General features: G+C 38.1%; 1 protein-coding gene across 2 annotated transcripts in view; it reads right to left on the reverse strand.

Annotated features, from left to right (window-relative positions):
• Positions 1-438: 438 nt before the first annotated feature.
• Positions 439-17074, reverse strand: part of ngfra (nerve growth factor receptor a (TNFR superfamily, member 16)) — a 42898-nt gene continuing 26262 nt past the window's right edge. For both annotated transcript variants that reach the window (XM_048207968.1, XM_048207958.1), the window contains exons 4-6: positions 13262-13484; positions 12377-12561; positions 439-5070 (exon numbers count right to left, since the gene is read on the reverse strand). In XM_048207968.1, the coding sequence (XP_048063925.1) occupies positions 5039-5070; positions 12377-12561; positions 13262-13484 (440 nt within the window). In that variant the 3' untranslated portion in view covers positions 439-5038. The remainder of the gene's footprint in view (positions 5071-12376; positions 12562-13261; positions 13485-17074) is intronic.

The following is a 17074-nucleotide window of genomic DNA, read 5'->3' on the forward strand; positions in this document are numbered from 1 at the left end:
ATGCTCTGTCCATGTTGTTACAGGGTTGCAGATCTTAGGGGCTTTGTTTTGGTTAATGTATATTGGAGAGGTCTGGATTTGGAGCTAATATTAGCTGTGAAGCCTCTGAGGGCCATATAGAGGTTGGACCACTGAATAACCTCAATCATGGATCATGAGTTTGGAGTTTCCCAGGGTGTTCACATGACAAATCAAAACAGGGTCTCTAAAAGTTTAATTATGGATATTTTTTTCTTTCAGAAGATGTCTGTACTCAAAACAATCTGAGTTATAAGGTTCAGACTAGTGTGACTCCCTGGAGCCATTATCATTTAGATAACAGTGTAAGTGTTTTATAGAATCATTGTTCATGATATTGTGTGTAACACCTTCTCAAGCATTTTTTAAATTCTGTATTTTGAGAAAATCATGGCTAAATGATGGAAACAGACCTTGTTGTAGCAGTCAATATTTGTTTTTTATTTAATAGAATTATTTCATTTCTTGTTTACATAGGTGTACTGTCATAACTCCAGGAAATGATTTACACAATGCATTGTACAGCATGGATTACGTACAGAGAACATTCAGGTCTATTGGAGATAGACAGGGGAATTGACTTTCTAAAGCATCATGTGGAGGTTCTTCTTGCTAACATCCTAAGTTGAGTCTCTTAAATGTGATATAGTCTCTATTTGATCTAATAGTTAATGTACAATCCCTTTTCATATCAACATATTTATGAAACACAAAATTATCAAATATTGCCATGTTTTAGGCTTACGGGTGAAGAGCTAAAAGTTCTGAAAAAATAGTTGCGCTGAGTTGAGTGCAAAGAGTGGTCTGATGTAAATTAACAGTGACATTTATATGACATTTTTGAATACATCACCTATTAGAACAATAGATAAAATTCACCTGGATGTACTGTATTTTACCTGGATAATGATGTACTGTTTTGTAATTGTCATCAACATTTTCTTAGAACTAAAGAAGAAGAAAAAACAAATGCAAAAAACTATCACATACAATTAACAGAACACACAAGCAAAATAGATACACAAACATAATACATGAAATCAAGCTTCTTGAACATTGCTCAAAGACACCTGACAGAGTCCACAGGCACTTTCTGGTGATGGACACTCTTGAGTGTTTTAAGTGCTACGAAAGTAAACTGTCTCTATAAAATACTGCTCTCAAAGAATAAATCTATTTAAAATTGAAAAAAAAAAAAGAAGTTTTATAAAAAAACTAAAAATAAAGAATTACTGAAGTAGAAATGAGGAAAGGATGGATACGGATGGATTTTTTTTAGCATGTGAATGGCAAATGGGAGTTTTGTTTTCCTCTGATGAACTTTCTGGCTGACAAATGGAGATTTATAACCATTTCAGTGGATATTTTAGTGTGGAGGTGTTTATTTATGACAACTTTGGCACATTCCAGGGAATTGAATCAAGAATCAATTCACTTGTTTACTTCAATTGTTTTAAATGCTTATTGATGCAGAGACGGCCTGTAGATGTCATCTGGGTTATATGTGTAACACATGGTAAATGGCTCTCCTTCATATGTAAATTCTCAGAACACATTAGAACAACAAATCACTTTAACAACCTATGAAAATATAGCCATATTTTCATTATAATACATCACACCACCATCCCCCTGAGAAGCATCAATCGCTCAGATCTCTTCTGCTAACTTCTCTGCTCTATGTTAAAGGGATAGTTTACCCAAAAATGAAAATTTTGTAAATGTTGGTAATCAAACAGTAGCCATTTACTTCCATAGTAGGAAAAAATACTATGGCTACCGTCACCTGTCTGGTTACCAGCATTCTTCAGCAATCTTCTTTTGTTTAACAGAAGAAAGAAACTCATCCAGTTTTGGAACAACTTGAGGGTAAGTAAATGACAAAATTTTCATTTTTGGGTGAACTAACCCTTTAGGAAACAAAGCATGGGATAACGCTACCCATTCTGTTGTCAGCCAATTCCCAAAGACAGACTGAGAGATCTTATCTTGATCTCATCAGATTATCTCAAGTAGGCTAATATCAGAACAAACATCGGTGAGCGTTAAACCCCTGATGTGCATTAAACACTAATATGCGAGCAACTCCAGAAGCCAATGATATCCTTCGCTGCCTGATTTAATGGAAAGCACAGCGCCAGGGGAGATGCACGCTACTGAAGCCGTATAAAAGCTGATGGAGCAGACAACCTGCCAGCCAAAAAGCAGGAATGCATGACTTCAAGTAGGAACTGAATTAGAGTGTAATAGTTTAAACCAGTCTGTGACTAACATTGAGTACAGGAATAATGCTGGAAAATCCAGCTTAAATGGGTAGCTGGCAGACCACCAAAAAAATTATCAGCTAATCATTCCAATTTAAAGTGGTCAAGTTGGCTGTTGAACAATAGTGGCAGGTCAACCAGCTAATGACCAGCTTAGATCAGCTGAAATGATCCAAAATACTGCTACCTGCATAAGATGGATTTTTGGGGGATTCTTGTTGTATAAAAGGTGATTTCCTGTATCGTTGATGTAATATTAGTGGAACTGAGAGCAGAAAAGTTTGATGGTGAGTCTCAGAATGGATAGGCAGAGCTCCAGGGAAGGGAAGCTGAGCTGAGCAGAGTCCCAGGAGAATGAACTGACTGTGGGGAAGAGAAACGGAAAGCTTCAGGGGTAATTACGACCTGCCTGACAGGAATGTCTCACTAATGCCTCTCATGTTTATTCCAGAGCCTGACGGTGAGCGCATTAGAAATGCAACGAAAGACAGTCCATTAGATACTGTGTGTGTGCGCGCGCTATGGAATATCTGTATTAGGTCCCTAAAATCTGTTTACAAGTGCAATATCCCATTGGATGACTAGAAAACAGGAATCAAATGTCTATTTTTAATAGTTCTGGGTTGAGTGTTAACTTGTTTGTTTGGTCAGACCATTCCTTTTTACTTTAAAGGTGAGATAATAATGTTAAAGTACTTTTTTCCCCTTAGTCATGACTGTTTCCAGCACATGACTACTGGGATGGTTGTATCTGCATCAGCATCTATGGAATGAATCATGCATCCAAGACAGAGAGTGGGAAAGAAAGAGGGAGAAATGTAGTGACAAATATGAGGAAAACCTAGACAGGATGACTCATCAAGAGCTACAGTCCAATGACTGTGGAATCTGAGCAAGAAAAAGACAAAGAGGAGAAACGAAAGGGCTTTTCACACTTGAAATAGTTAACCCTGGGTCATTGTAAACCCCGGGTAAACAGAATCCTGGGTTTTCTTGCTTCACGTTTCACACTGCTTATACTTTACCCAGGTAACAATTAATCCTGGGTATTTATAAACTGACGTTTCACACTGTACATTCCCAAACCTTGGGTTGATGTCCTTATTTGCATATTTGCGGTGTCACTGTCACTGATTGGACGAAAGCAGCACGCGACCCATTTACATAGCCTAGCATTGCGCATCTTGTTTTGCCAACTGTACTATCGAGTTTATACTGAATTGACATTTCAGACTATAAACAGGCTCTTCTTCACTAAAATTGTCGCGTTTTGCAGGGTTAACGCCACAAAAAGCGGTGTTTAGAACGGCGATAACCCGGGGTTAAGTGCTGTGTGAAAAGCCTTAAAGAGAATTTATGAACTTAAAGACAATGGAGTTGAAAATGATAGGGGAATGATATTGGCTTATTTATTTAAGGCTTGTAAGACTCAAGTCAGTGTATTTACTGACTGTTTATTCATATGACAATATGTAGTTAAACATACACATTTGGAGTATTCAACTTAAAACAACTTTAAAATATATTAGCAATATAGGGTTTTAGTTTAGTATTATTGTTTAGTAAATAGTTAAGACAAATTATTGAGGGGGTGGATGAGGTTTCCTCAAAAGTACTTAAAGGATCATTAATGGAAACGTTTAAGAACCTGGACTGCTGAATCTGAATCATAACTAATTTCCAGACATTGCTATCAAACCTGAAAAATGTTGTGGCTAAAATAATGGTAGGACATAAAGATGGTTATTTCTAAGAGTGCATGATGGCTTGAAAATAGTTCTGTAGCTCTTTTAGTTCTGGTTTCTGTTTGCATTGTGACTCAGATTTCCAAGGAGGAAAGGCGAGAACATCTAGGCAATGAAACCCGAACTGCAGTGACTAGAGGAAGGCAGGGAATATGACACGCTATGTGTGTGTTTTATAGAGAAAATTCTGTCACAGAGAGTGTGAAAGAGAGAAAAGGAAAGGCGAGCCAAGTATAGATCTGAGTCATTACATTAGTAAAGGTCAACAAATGTCACAGTCGTGCCCATAAACGCTGACCTGCGATCAGCTGCTTTGAAACAAGACGGCGACCGGTATGCGCTAACTGCATACAACCCCCCAAAGTTTTAACACACACCTGGAAATGGCTGAATGAAAATGGATACAATTCTGATTAAATAAAGGGCCTTGATATTATAGACAAAATCTATTAATGCTTCAAAGATAAGGCAAAAACTAAATCCTTATTAGATCAGGCAGAAGGCTCCAGGTGGAGGAACCATGGTGCGGCTGCTAAATTGTGCGATATCCGTGAAGCCTGTGATGGCCATCTCTTTACGTTCTCTTGTGAAGCCAAAGACATCCAGAGTTTGTGTCACAAGGTCACATTAATACATCTGAGAAACCCAGTATATGTTAAACATTCATTCAAGTTTGTGGTGGGTTTCAGTATACATTAAGGTGAACTTTCTTAAGGGTAATAGGCTTGTGTTTTTACAAGTAGCTACTTTAGGCCGCTGAGTTTAATCATTGATGTGGATCCACTGATGTGGTGCTGCTGAACCAGCTCATCAACGTATCTTCTGTGTTGACTTTAAAGCATCAAAGATCTGCTATAGGTGTCCCTTGCTGGATGGCTGTCATGGCTTCACTCCTCCATTGTCCTCTTTCTGCTTCCTTGTTTCCTTCTCCAGTCTCTCATCCCCTCTTTATTGTTATATTGATGACATGACTTCCTCTTCTTCACTGGTTAGGCCTGAGGTTGGGGGGAGTCAGGCTGAGCCACCCCCATCCACTCTCACCACTAGAGGAATAAAGAGAAAGACAACATTAGTAGTTCATGGTTAAATTCTTCTATGTTGGGAGTTAACGACTATACTAATTTAACTACATTTTTCATTAGCTTAACTAATTTTTCCTATCTGGCTTTGACAAGACTGTTTCAATTTAATGAGTTAGTTCATTCAAAAGATTAACTTTAATGATGTGGATAAAAAGATGATTCACTGATTCATTTGAATAAACACATTGTTTCTTTAAATCAACACTTCTGGTGCTGTATTTTTAGTCAAATACTGCTGATTTAATAACTTAAGCTACTGCATACCATTTCTCTCTTTCAATAGCCCCTTTCAAACAGCAATCCTGGTAAATTACCATAAAATTACCACAATGACTTTACTGGTAAATATACAGAAATGCTGTTCACACAAGCCACGGCGTTCTGGCTTTTTACTGGTAAGAGACCATTCACACATCAGCACCAAAATACCAGTAAATTCTGTGATCAGTCATCAGAAATTATCTTTTTTCATTGTCTTCATTCGCATTTTTCACGTCTTTGTGAGAGGCATAAGAGGATGTTCAAACAGTAGTGGTTTTTGCTCCTAAAACACAGTTGTTTCCAATTGCAGAGCCGCAGTGCTAATGAATGGAAAAGATGGCAGAGTCTCGAGCGCGACACATTGAAAAAGCTGAGAGATGGCGTAATGGTCAAAGATGTCCATCTAGCTCATATTTACATAGAAAAACTATTAAAAAGCAGTGGTGCTTACTGTAAACTTTATGATTGTCCGAAAGCATACTTCTTACCTCGGCACGTTCGGACTTAGTACATTTATAATGGTAATCTTCATTCTGCATTCACATACAGCATCATACCGGTATTTTACCGGTAATGTTACAACTTCCCTTACTGGTAAATTGCCAGAACCGATTTACCAGTATTTTTGAAAAGGTCCTGTTCACACATGATCTCTTACTGGTAATTTACCAGTAAAGACTGTGGGCCCTATTTTAACGATCTAAACGCAAAGTGTAAAGCGCACGGCGCAGGTGCACTCAGGGCGTGTCCAAATCCACTTTTGCTATTTTAACGACGGAAAAACGGTCCGTGCGCCGGGGCGCATTTTTGAAATGGGTTGTCCCTATTCTCTTAATGAGAATTCAATAAACCAATCAAAGTGTCATCTCCCATTCCCTTTAAGAGCGAGAAGCGAGAAGCGCCATGGCGGGTTACTATTTACATGGCGTACAAGCGACGAGTCAGTTAATATATAGCTATGTGTGTGTATTGGCACGATTGTTCAATTAATTAGCCAATTTCGTTCATCATTATAAGTAGTAATAGGCTGAATTGAAAATAGGTAGCCTAATTCTAATACACGCAATGACTATTCATCATTACATTTTTATATTTATGTAGCCTACACAATAACATTCTTATACACTGTAATCCTTTTGTTTTTAATATTTGGCATGTTTGTGTGATGCGCATCCCTGTGTGTAATAAGCAAAGTCAACGCGCACTGTGGACGCGCCCAGAGGCGCAGTTTCTACCAATGCGCTCTAACAAAAAAATATTGCGCCATTGACTTTAGACTTTAGACCAGGTTTGAGTTGGTCTATGGCGCAGTCTATTTTCAACTCCTTAAAATAGCAATGCGCCTGAACACACCTCTTTTTTAGACCAGCACGCACATGGGCGCACTAACTGGCGCAAATGCATTTACTAATTTAAGGACGTGGCGCTGAACGGGAAAACGCGAAACGGCGCTGGACGCAAACTAACAAACACACTTGCGCTGCGCCTTGCGTCGCATAGCGCCGGGTGTATTATAGGGCCCCGAATGTGTGAAAGGGGCTCATGTGTGTTTTAGAAAAAAAAGTCTCTTATACTAGACTGCATTTATTTGTTAGAAATACTGTGAAATATTATTTCAATGTAAAATAACTGTTTTCTATTTAAATATCTTTTAAAATATAACTTATTCCTGTGATGGTTAAGCTGAATTTTCAGCATCATTACTTCAGTGTCTTCAGAAATCATTCTAATATGATGATTTGATGCCTCAATGTTGCTCTGTTACTTTGTACTGTAGGAAACTACTACTTCAAAACTGTAGCTTGACTGTAGAAGAGCTTCTTTGAAGATTGAGTAACTTGAAGCTAGTAGCTGCAATGTACAGTGTCAGAGTAACTTCCCCAAAAGTGAACATTGCATTATATTACACTAGAGGCTGTCAATTAGTTCTACCACTATTTGACAGGGCTGGTTTCACAGACAGGGCTTAGCCTAAGCTAGGATTAGGCCTTAGTTCAATTAAGGCATTTAAGTAGCTTTTATAAACTTTCACTAGAAAAAAAAACATTACTGGTGTGCATCTTGAGACAAAACAATGGCACTGACATATTTTAAGATATGTCAGTGCAAGTTGCTTTCAGTTAAAACAGCTCAAACATGCATTTTAGTCTAAGAATAGCTTTAAGCCTTGTCTGAGAAACCGGGGGATAGAGTCTGTGTTGACTAGTCGTGGATCACATAACTTTAGTTATGCTTACAGTTGATACAAAAAATGAATATTTGTGCACAAGTAGTAGTAACTCTTGCAAAAAGTCTTATAGAAAATAAAACATTACTGGTGTGCACTAAATAAATCCTTTAAAGGGCAACATTATGCATTACCTCATGTCATTTGAGACAAAATAAAATGCTTAAGGAAAAGTTTTTCTCACTAAATAACATGCGGGTTCCATTTTTAGCCAGTTTGAGGCGAGCGGTCCCCCTGGAGCTCTGAGCATCCCGTTCCCCTCTGCCTGCCCTAACCATTTAACTGCAATCACTACTACATTCAGCCTGAGACACAAATGCCTCATTTTCCCACTAACCCTTCAATCTGTTGTCAATTGTGCGATGCCATGGAAACAGTTCCGGAATGCTGCAAGTAGGCTATTAGTTCTGAGGTCCCGTTTTGTGTCTGAACCAATTCAGAGCTGCGCCATTTATGCAAAACAAAACACTTTTTTCCTGTCTTGTCTATGACATCATAGCAGTCTACGGAGACAAATGTAGCCACACCCACCCACTGGAGAAAACAAAAGTGTACTGCGTAATTAGACTATACATTTTAGGTCACAATTTGGCATATTTGCTTGTAGAGGTGAGAAGTGCAAGGACCAGTCAATAGAAAATCTAGAACTCCATCTAAATGAAGTAAACTGTGCATTCTTACACTATTTGTGTAAGAAGTGCAGAAAAACTTGTTAGTAGTTAGTAGTTTTTTGGGGGGTTGGTTAAATACAACTTAACCCAAAAACAAGTTTATCAAACTGGAGATTGTTTATCATATTCTGTGCACGCTTTCTATCAAAACCTGGAAATGCTAGTCTTTTGTCCCTTGAGGGGCGTCCTACATTTTAAATGTCCTCAACGGGGAATGCAGTATTTTGAAATCACATTCTCTCGGCCTACCGAGGGTAGTTCTGACCAAACGTTACGCTCTAGAGCAACTGTAATAGCTCTGAGAGAGTGTGAGAAAATGTGCATAGGCAAATATAATATTTCAATGTATCTTATTCTGTCACAGATAAATATGGTTTAACAATAATAAATATACACTATATACAAAGGCACATATACAACAGACAACGGAGTGTTATTTTTTTAAAGAAAAACTGCCACATACAGAAAAATATTTAGTTGTACCCAAGGTGCAATTTGTGAAAAAAAAACAGAGGTGGGGATGTTTTGAAAAATTATTTATTTATTTTTTTGAAAATTTGTTATAAACCACAGTGGAGCTATACACTTTTTTTTTTGCCAGCTGTTACAGAAACATTTTTACAAAAAATCTTCTGATTTAACCTTGAGATTTGAAGTATTAGATAGCTTAGATATTTGCACCACTATTTACAATGACACTAATAATTCTTCATTTCTGATAGGAATGCAAAATCAATCGGTAGTTATTAATAGAATAACGAGATACAAACCTCTACATTCAATCGCTTTTGGTCCCATTTATTTTTGATCACAGTGCATACACATACAAACTTTTAGTCCAAAAGTGCGCACATTTGTAGAAATACACGTTTACCTCAGATATAAGCCAGGCTGTACGCAGGGTTTCAAAATTACAAAGGTCAGAAAACGTAGTCTGCTATGGGAGTACGGGGGCATGCGCGCCGCCGCGTTTGCACGTATAATTCTTGAGTGTAACGGCTGATTGGACAGTCATGTTAATTTTTCTGAGTTTTACCGACATAGCCTGACAACATCTCATCTGACCACAGTTCACTGTTGCCTACCTTTTCCGCGCTCGTTTGACTTGTGCCTGCCGCTATGGCGAAGTCAGAATGCGCGTCTGAAAAGTGTCCCGTTTGTTGTGGTCATAAAGAGACAGTTTTATATAAACGCAGAGTTTTACTGCGATGATTTAAAAAAATATATTTTTATTTTTGGTATTTTATATGCTATGTTGGGTTTATAAGTCAGTGGGGTTTAATGTTGCTGTGAACCTTTCATTGTATCGGCAAAACATAATAGAAAGATAGCTGAGTGCCTGAAATTTGCTACAGTTTATGCCATATTGCCAGCCTTTGACCAGATGCATGGCCAGATGGGAATTGTCCTGAACCTCATGATCAGCCACTCAGACCCTCGCAGATGGCGTGACTGCTCTTCATGTAGAGCAAAGTGTGGATCCGTCAGATCACAAGTGCCAGAAGCGAAGAAGGCTGAATTCCTTTAAAAAATTAAATACCCTTTCACCTTTATGCACCTCCTCTGATATCCACTCATCCATCCGTTCATTCCCTAGAGTCAAGTGAAAGCTTGGGATTGAGAGCTGCTAGAGAGAGATGGAGAGGGAGGGAGAAAGAAATACTGGTATTCTAGCACTAACTGCTGACTGTTTGTTGGTAACTCTTCCTGAACTACCGACACAGCACATTTACACCAGCTAATCAAGCTATTTGTCACTCCTAATCGACAGCAACATACAACAGAGACTCTAACTAAGAGTAAAATGAAGAGATATGTACAGTCAGGAACTGCTGATTTTGCAGCATATTCATTCGTCTCTTGGGTGCTTTAACAAGTTAAAAAAAAACACACACATTTTTCAACACGCAGTGTGGGTTTCTGAATGTTTTAATGATTCCACAGAAGCAGCGGCAAACATTTGAAGCTGATGCTTATTAGCAGCTTGTTGGTAGATAAAAAAAGCAGCCACTGACGCACCAGTAGGTCCAAAGTCAGCCTGCGATTTGTCATACAACAGCTGCTAATGAGCCAGTTTTACTGTCAGACTGTCTTCCCAGTGCACGTTTCTCTAGCCTTAAACTGACCGCCCATGTTCCATGACCATCTAAAGTGTATTGCACACAAAACTGTGTTCAATCTGATTGGCTGACTTCTATTGAATGTCCAGCAGTTTTCACCATTTTAGACAACACCTAAAAACTGCACGAATTGTAAGAGGTGGTTTTATTTGTTGTTCAGACAGACCCTTTCAGTTCTTGGACAGAATAAGCTGCAGTGGGGTCTGACAATAACAAGACTGTACAGTGGTTCGTTAAACCTTTCAAAAGGCTTTTTAATTTTTGGTTATTTTCAATCCCATAGTTCATTTTATTCAAATGTTTTGGTGTATCCTGGGCCTCTATGATAATGTTGTGTCAAGGGTCTGCTTCACATTCCCGACACTCTTGTTTTTGTTTTTTCTGTTTCTTTGCAAAGGTTGCATCCACCACCCCACAAACCCATCACTATTCACGACCCAGCTCCCATAATGCACTGCTACACCCTCTCAAGAACGTGATAAGTCTCATCTCTAAAACCCAAGACTGTCTGTTGTTCTCCTTCATCTTAATCTCTGACCATCTCTTTCTTAAAATCCTAGGCTGATTTCTTTCTTTCTTTCTTTCTTTCTTTCTTTCTTTCTTTCTTTCTTTCTTTCTTTCTTTCTTTCTTTCTTTCTTTCAGTGTGGACTGATGTACAGAATATATATATATATATATATATATATATATATATATATATATATATATATATATATATATATATGGCAGTGAGGTTAACATAATGCCATTGGCTCACAAAACCGTTTACAATAAATGCAAATGAAAATGCTGCTATTTATTTATTCATTAAGAAGGTGCTTTTATCTGGAGTGATTCACTCAGGCCAGTACTCACTCTCTCACATTCACACAAACTATGCTTGTGCCCCTATTGTGATCTTTCATTTCCCTGTACTGTGAGATTTGAAGGCCTTAGTCACAATAATAAACTGGCAAAGAAAAGCCTGGTTTATTTTGTGTGCGTGTGTGTGTTTAAAGATTTTGTCTGATTAGACAACTTATCCCAAACAGTTTTAGACTATAAAGGAATTTCTTGCATTGGTGTATATATTCAGTTTTCCATTTCAAAGTTGAAATGTGTAACTTGTGCACCAAATGGAATTTAAATGTTTTCGTTGTTGTTTCTTTTTATGCAATCTAACATGAGTTTGTGTTGGCACTGTAACTTTTTTCCAAACAGTGTTTGGGAAATTAGTTTATTATTATCTGTAATTTCGTTTGGATCCACTAGTTGTGCAAAAGTTACACTGCACCTTTAAATGCATTATCTGTGTTGAATCAGTTGCATCAAGTCATATGCATATATTTAATGCTCTTTAACCCAAGACTGTTTGTCCCCAGTGAAGACGTTTGACATCCATCCCTGCACTTTGCAGCAGGTTGAATGAACATGGCCACTTTATTGTTGACTTTTAATCCCTCCCTGTCTCATCCTATGGCGTCAGTCCCGTCCTGTGTGATCGTACTATCGGACTGTAATCACCACCGTCTCGTGGTCTTTTAAATATTATTGAGCAGCACACGAGCGATTTCGAGATTTCTCTGGAATGTATGAAAGCATTCTTTGGTTTATTTTCAGGGTTTTTAAGTGTACATGTGCGCAGTTCTCGACTTGTGTGTCCCTTTTAAGATCTGCATGATAAACGTGTCAGTCAGCTATGTCATCCACACCCAGCCTTACATGGAAATGCCAAGTGTATAAGGAGGGTAAATGGAAGATATGAGAGATAACGGGGAGATGGGACCGGGAGAGAGATGCTAAAGATAAACACAAGAGGACTGACAAGTATGGGAGTATATTTGTAAAGTATACAGTACATAGGGATGTTGGCTCAACCAGTGGTGCAAGATTTGAGACAATGGCAGAAGGGGGAATTGTTTGAAACTAACTTTAATAATTTAGAATGTGCTATTACTGCTGCAGAAATGACAACAATTCTCTCCATGTCTGTAGCTCGTGATCTTACCGATCTGCGTCTGCGTCTGTGTCTGTGTCTGCGTCTGCGTCTGCGCTTGCTGCTCCTGCAGACTCTGGCTGTCCACTGAGATGCCGCTGTCACTGTGCAGCTTCTCTCCCTCTGGAGATGGTGTCTGATTGGCTGTGGCTGCGCGATTATTAGCTGCCTGTTTATTCTGCTTGCAGCTGTTCCACCTAGAAGAAACAGATGCGAATGTAGAGTACAAATGAAGGTGATGAGTGAGAGGAAAGCATTGGCAGCATTCAATTCAAATGTTTGGATAATTGTGGATTTTTTTTTTCTAAATATGTTTAAACACCTTTATTCTTTATTACTATTTTCTACATTTTCTACATCAATTTTTTAAAGTTAATATGAATAATTACATGCAACTTATATATATATATATATATATATATATATTACATTATAACACTGATATGTTTGAAATCAGGATTTTAAATAAAAATGTACATTTTCAACACTGATAATAATAAGAAATGTTTCTTGAAATCAGCATATTTGAGTGATTTCTGAAGGATCATGTGACACTGAAGACTGGAGTAATGATGCTGAAAATTCAGCTTTGCCATCACAGGAATAAATTAAATTTTAAATCATTGTAAAACAGTTATTTAAAATTTTAATAAAATGTCACAATATTACTAATTTACTATATTTTTGATCAAATAAATGTAGCCTTTGTGAGCATGAGAGACTTTTTACCTACTCCAAACTTTTGAAAGATAGTGTAGCTTCATCTAAAAGCAATTACAATCTATGATATATCCAAATTGAGACAAGGCCCGAATGTTTCATCACCTCACTGTCCTCAATCATTTTCTATCTGTGTCATTCTACGTTTTAAGGATTTTTTCCCCCTCTTTTGCTCACCTCTTGAAGATGATGTAAGCCAGGAGGCCAACTACGACCGCTGCCAGGATGGAGCAGTAGATGGGAATCAGGTTCTCGTTTAGCCTTTTACTAATGAAGTGAGGAGATCTGGGTTTGGGTGTTGTGTCGTCATCTCCGGGGCTGGGGCTCCACAAATGGTTCAGATCAGTGACAAATGAACTAGAATCACTAGCGGAAGGGGGATAGGTAGGATTCAACGGATCTAGGATAGAGAGAAAGACGCATATACATTAGGTACAATCTGAGAATGACTGGGAACCTACATAGACATAAACCGATGGTGAAATCCACTGCAGTCTGCTGCTGTATCTAAACAGAATTCACACTCTATTATTACTTATGTAATCTGGGATAATGCAATGCAATAATGCAAATAGGATATTGAACTGAACCTGAGGAGACCGTTAGTGGAAGCTGTGAAATTGACCAATGGCTGTCTGGATGGTGTTATATGATATATAGCCTTTTTCACCCACTAAAGCCACTATTTGTCTTTTATCTGTCTTCCTCTCTTTATTGATTAGATGCATAATTTATAGAAAGGCAACCCCCCAATAAACTCTTTTCAGGTCCCAATAGACAGAGCACAACCGTGGCTGCCCACTTTTTTAGAAGTCTTTGGGCCAGAAGTATTTTTCCCATTCATTTTCTCCATTTTCTCATTTTTATAAGAGCCATAAACCAAATAAACCAGTTTTGAGATTAATCACATTACATTACAACCTTTTGGTTTAAGTCTAAGTACTTAATAACTATTAATAATAAATTATACTCATTGAATGAGGCTTTGCAAATAATGGTGCAATATAAAGCTATTTGGGGCTTTCGCACTGGAGGAACCTATTCATAGTTCCTAGAACTATTGGCTGAAGTACCCTGATTTTGCCGTGTTTGCACCGCAGGAACTAGGAATGATTTCCTTTTCAGAGTAGGGTCTAAACCAGCACTATATGAACTATAGTGATTGGTCAAACGCATGTCAAACACCGGCACCAGGCATTTTTAAAAAGCCGTGTGAACATATTTACTTCATGAACATGGAAAACAGCGCTAACGGTATTTCCCCTTTGTCTGCAGGGTTGTGTTCTTTTCTCTCAGCCTCAATGATATGAAATACTGAAAGTTGTCTTAGGAGATTTCATCTCTTAGCCCCTCTTTTTGCTCTTTCATTCGTGTAAATTATGCGTTTACATTCCATCTCCGTTATAACGAAACCCACGACACACAACAAACACAGCTCCTATCACGGCATCCTCCATCCACCGATTGTTAGCGTTAGTAAATCCCGCACTTAAAGACGCTGCTGTCGGCCGCTTCACAGTTCCATTTCCAGGTGCGAATGCAACCTGGAACATGCCCGGGAGAGAAATTCTCAGGGAACTATCCTAGTGGCTAGTTCCTATAACTGAGTTCCTAGAACTATTCAGTGCAAAAGCCCCTATTGACTTTAAGCCATAAATTTAGTGTGCGTTTGAACTTTTAATACAAAACAAAATCAATTTCTGTATGGAAAAAAGGAAATGAATAGCATTATGGAACCCAATTGTTGCACTTCACACACACACACACACACACACAACTTTCCCTTGTTTTGTTGTCGAACTCTTCACTCTTTCTCAAGAAAAGATTTCAGAATCGAGTGGAGATTGTTATGGTTCACATCTTTCATGGCTGTAAAATTGGTGGTGACAGGGTTCGATCTGGCTCAACAGGAGGTCTTAACGTTACCATGACTCTCTAGAATATTCTCATCTGAACTATTCCAGAGCAGCCATATGCGTGACTGATTGAGCAATGCTGAAACTGAGAACCTTTTATGCAAGAACGTTGGATTGATTTATAAGAAGCTACAGCTAATGAAGGATCTACAGTCAAAGGTGGCACATATTAAAAACAAGAACTCGTGATTTACACGGATGACATTTTTAGGCTTTGAAAAGTGCTGTAGATCTCAACTAAAAGCCAGCTTGAACACTTTAAATTGTTATGACCAGTTTGTTGAATATCCCAGAAGGTTTACCAGCTTGAACCTGGTAGAATGACCTTATTAGACCGGATAGAAACCAGCTACTCTGTTCCTAAACAGAGCTAATATTTCTTTTGCTTCTATTTTTAGTCTATGAAGCGTCTGTAAAATATGAGTCATGTATGAATAGTCAAGCCATAATGAAAGTGACTTAGTCATTAGCTGTTTAACAATTAATTAAAGAACAATGTTTTCGAGATTGGTTTGCAGACGCACACACACACACAGGCTTCTTATCTTCGGCACACCTTTCAAACTTGTGGGCATCTGAAGACTTGTGTAGGCAGCCCTCTTTGTTTTCTTTATCAGTCTCTTTCACTTGCTGTCTCTCCCTCAGTAGCTGTCAGTCTTCTCAAGACCGTCTCCTCCCTCTTTCGCAAAGGAAACATTAATTCGTTTCCGAGTATGCACTAAAAGTTAAACGATTTCTGAAAGCTCTCTTTTTCTTTCTCTGTCTCTCTGATTGAAAAAGGGGTATGTGAAATTGCGATACGTGGATGTGTTTTCAGCCTGACTGAGCTTGAAACCTGAGTGAAAACGAGTCGTCGCTTTTATTGGACTGAGGCGGTAAAACTCTGCCAAGCCAAAGGTTAACAATTTCAAATTCTTCTCTTTTTGTTTCAATGGTTTTCATTCTTAACTGGGCGTTTTTGGGACGAGGTGCCAAGTGTGAAGTGCTTGTTAACCCTCAGCTGGGCGCCGCCTTTAATGAGAGAAGTCTTTATTCTCATCCTCTCACAGTGCTGTTTTTTGGAAGGGATTTTAATGCTTATCTGGCAACCCTTTTCAAGTTTTTTATAATGGTTCTCTTTATCTAACTGAAAACACACTCGAAAGACTGTCACACACACAGCAACCCTTATTCTCTTCTTGTGTGTGTGTGAGTGAGTGTGAGAGAGAGAGAGTGTGATAGACAGGAGGGGGAGCGATAAGAGCCTGATGGGTGTGTGTGTAGTATGTGTGTGTGAACAAATGGATGGCTAAATGAACAGAAGCTTTGCTGTTAAGTGCTCTGATTAGCTGCAGTAATTACACTAGCAGAAGGCATTAACACACACACACACACATGCACACACAAAGACTTAATAATCTGTCTTAAACAAGGATTTGTTATTTAAAAGGTATATAAAAAGTTCTTGAATTTGAGGCTATTTGTTTATATACATGCTTGTGTATTGTTTATTGCCTGTCTTTTCAGTTAGCTTAACTTTTGTTCAGTTTAAAGTTTTCAATTTATGTTTTTAATTTAAGGTTTTTAAACGTGCAAAAAAAAAAAAAAAAAAAAAAAAAAAAAATCAATTAACACTGCTTTTGTCATTTTCTTACAATATGGACAAAATTGTCACCAAAAAAGTCATTCGGTTTAACCAAAATTTTGGTTTTACCGAATGACACTTTTGGTTATACCGAATGACGCTATTTTCAAACAATGCTAACAGGCTGATATCTAGCAAGCTAGCTAAAGGACAATCAAACATTTAGTACAAGTTTTTAAAATATTACAACATTTTCCATGTTTTATAGCGGTTGTACCGAATGACCTGATGTTTCGGGACATGCGTATGAGCAAGAGAAAACATGAATTTTTCAAATAGCTAAGAGAGAGTTAATCACTTTGCTTCACAACCATGTAGTCCTTTGCAGGTGTCTGAATGATGTCACATCCTGTCACATGATACTGACCACATGACTTGATCCAAAATGGTCCCTTTATATTGGTTACTCCGAATGACATCAATGAAATTCATTTTTCCAGACATTTTTCT

Source organism: Megalobrama amblycephala, linkage group LG1 (assembly GCF_018812025.1).
Source record: "Megalobrama amblycephala isolate DHTTF-2021 linkage group LG1, ASM1881202v1, whole genome shotgun sequence".
Lineage (NCBI taxonomy): Eukaryota > Metazoa > Chordata > Actinopteri > Cypriniformes > Xenocyprididae > Megalobrama > Megalobrama amblycephala.